A 3072-nucleotide genomic window follows, 5' to 3' on the forward strand; every position below is an offset into this window, starting at 1 on the left:
TCAAATTTTAGATATGATATATGAATCGTCGTGATAAAGCAAATTTTGAAATCGTTTCATGTGTTGTTGATGCAGCGTGATCGCCAGCAACAGGCTTCCTTCATTTTCCTGATCTGCAAACAGAAAACTCTTCCCTTCAGAGGGAGCTCCGCCGGGACCCACAAAAACAAGCTTCCCCAATCCGAATTCCGCCTTGTGAACAGGCAGCCTAACCCAATTCGTTATCCCGAAATTTGGGCATTTCACATTGTTTTGGGTTCGAACAATGCCTTCCACATTTTGCATATGCAACTCCAAGTAATCCAAGGCAGACCACATGTATTCGTCGTCCATTCGGGCGATTGCCTCGTGCACTTTCTCCACCGCGAACCTCAACGGCTTCGATTCCAGCTCCCCAATCCGAGCAAATGCGCCCGTGTAGAAGATCCCATTTCCGAAAAAACCCTCTGGGAGAGGGGGCCGAAGTTTCTGCCGCGCATTCAGAGGGAACTGCAGCTTCGTCTCCTGATCCCTTGGCAGGCCGCGGGCAATGCTCACGCAGCGCCACACGTGGCCCGCCACCACCTCGTACATGCTGTAATTTGAATGGCTGCTGCATTTTTGCTTGAGGGCTTTGATGTGATGGCGGCTCAGCCTGAATGTGGAGGAAGTCGTGTCAGCCAGAGGAGGGGCTGTTTTGAGCGGCGGAGGGGGTTGGTGCTCGATGTGGCGGAACTGGGGCTGCGGGGGGTTGCGCGCCGAGAGGACGCGGCGATCCAAGGAAATAGTAGGTGGGATGGTGGTTAGGCCACGAGCGATTTCTGACCAGGTAGTGATGAAATGGAGCGCCGAAATACCGTCTGATGTGTGATGCTCGTTGGCAAAGCCTAAGCTCACTCCGCCGCATTTGAAACGAGTTAACTACATTGTAGTACAAAAATCAAATTAAAGAATCCATGTCTATAATTATTTTTTGGATAATGAGTATACAAGTGAAACGCACCTTGACCAGAAAAAGTGGGAAGCTAGAAATTCCATGAGAGTAATCGACAGCGGGGACGAGGCTGAGGTCAGGCCTGGGGTTGCAGAAATCACCCAGGTCATCGAGGGAGCCGTCGTACTCCGCCTCCACGAACAACACTCCCTCACCGTTGCAGTTGATCTCAAGGCGGCCGTTGTCATCCTCTCTCAGCCTCCCCGCATACGGGTAGAACTCCACAAGGGCCCGGCTCAGAGCTGCCTTCAGCGCCGCCGTATCGAAAATGCCGGCGCAGCCATCGCAGCGGTAAATGTGCATCCACCGACTATGGTAGGCGTCAGGAAAAACCAAGTCTATATTAGAGAGCCAAATACTGACACTCGGCGTTTCTTCCATTGGTTTTACCATTACCCATTCTTTCTCTATGATCTTCATCATACTCACACAGGGAATTAGTATGATTTTAGTTCCATGGAGCTTGTTCGTTTTATAGTTTGATTCTCCCTCTCTCCATAAAATAGAGTACTACTCCGTCCGTGTTCGCACGAATATGCACACTTTCTGTTGGAAGGAAATCCGAAGCATCCCAAAAATCATGGAAGATTATATGAGATCATGGAGAAGATTATACAAAATCAAGACCAAGATATTAGGGAGATATGATTGAGATCATTACCAGCATTATGTCTTGCCTTATATAGCTTTTCTCTAGTCTATATAAGATGTACAATGTATTGTAAATAATACATCAATCAATTACCCAATTCTACATGTTATCCGAGCAGGTTAGGCTCAGATAAATATCACCATAGCCCGATATACCTTTCTCGACCTAAACGGTGAGAAACAACCAATCCAGATCAAACATGACTGAAAATAAACCAGAGATAAAATAACCCACAGTTGAAAAAATTAGATCCAACAAGAATGTTACCGTAGCCTTCAAATTGAATGGCACAAACTACTCACTATAGGCAAGATTGATGAGATAGACTTAATAGTCTTCTCTTGGATCGTCGACAAAATGGAGACTAATCTCATAGCCGATTTCGTACATCGCCAAACAGCGAAGTCACTGTGGGACAGCCTCGCAGTAACTTTCACAAATTCGGCCGATTTATATCTCATCTACAATCTGTGAGAGAAGGCCAACAGAATTACACAAGGAGAACTAAGTTTGGAAGCATATTTGAGTCATCTCCATGGATTGTGGATCGACATCGATCGATGCTCACACAAAACCACTAGTTGTTGCGATAAAGGGGTAGCAGAATACAAAAGCCTCAAATCTGATTGAGGTTGTTCAAATTTCTCACTGGACTCAATGAGAGGTACAACAAGATTCGACGGGATAACTCAAGGAGGATCTTTATCCCTCAATCGATGTGGCTTATGGATGAGTGAAATGGGAAGTGGCTCTACTCAAAATCATGCCATCGGTATCCGGCTCACCCACCACTGCCGCCGGAAAGGATTCATCATTTCCTCAACCACAATAAAGACACAACAAACTGTTGCTGCTAGTTCTACTTAGATCTAATAATTAGTACATTAAATTTAGTATAATAAAGACAAGAGTAGATTGACCAAGAAAATAAATGTATTAAAAGAAGAAAAGAAATATGAGAGAGAACTTGATCAGTAATCAAGCTAAATGAGGATCCAAGGAACTTAAAACACAACTTTAAACTCCAAGTTGTTTCTTACTAATAATTAGTACTACATTTGTTCCATAATAAGAGTCACATTTAGTGTGGGCACGGATTTTAAAAAATATAAAGAATAATGAGTTAGAAAAGTTAGTGGAATGTGAGTTCTACTTTTTTATATTGGTTTATAATAAAATGTGAGTGAAGTGAGTTAGTGGAATGTGAGACCTACTTACCATTTATGATAAAAGTGAAATATGACTCTTATTGTGGGACGGATGTAATATATCTCATTTCCAAGCATGATTCACATTTAAAACGAAATCAATCTCCAATTCTTATAGAACAAGTGTCTGCTTTTTTCAGCTAAATATCTTGTCCAGCATCTGTTACGGATTTTCTCCCTTAAAAATTTCAAACTAACACTGCCTCTTACTATGATATTAATCTTTCCAAACCAAAATT

The 3072-nt window shown here is 43.1% G+C and overlaps 1 protein-coding gene across 1 annotated transcript; it reads right to left on the reverse strand.

Moving 5' to 3' along the window:
• On the reverse strand, positions 1-1410 carry LOC121809173 (rosmarinate synthase-like). Its single transcript, XM_042209714.1, has 2 exons — positions 983-1410; positions 1-900 (listed from the first exon to the last, which is right to left on the reverse strand). The coding sequence occupies exons 1-2, from the start codon at positions 1394-1396 to the stop codon at positions 1-3; spliced, it is 1314 nt and encodes a 437-aa protein (XP_042065648.1). The 5' UTR covers positions 1397-1410.
• Between the last annotated feature and the right edge of the window lie 1662 nt (positions 1411-3072).

Source organism: Salvia splendens, chromosome 6 (genome assembly GCF_004379255.2).
Source record: "Salvia splendens isolate huo1 chromosome 6, SspV2, whole genome shotgun sequence".
Taxonomy (NCBI): Eukaryota; Viridiplantae; Streptophyta; class Magnoliopsida; order Lamiales; family Lamiaceae; genus Salvia; species Salvia splendens.

Bases quoted from the DNA above. Each gene is read 5' to 3' on its own strand.
- LOC121809173 (XM_042209714.1), bottom strand. From the start codon at position 1,396: ATGATGAAGATCATAGAGAAAGAATGGGTAATGGTAAAACCAATGGAA. The intron at 901-982 runs GTGCGTTTCACT...ACTACAATGTAG, and splicing joins TCCCACTTTTTCTGGTCAAG to TTAACTCGTTTCAAATGCGG.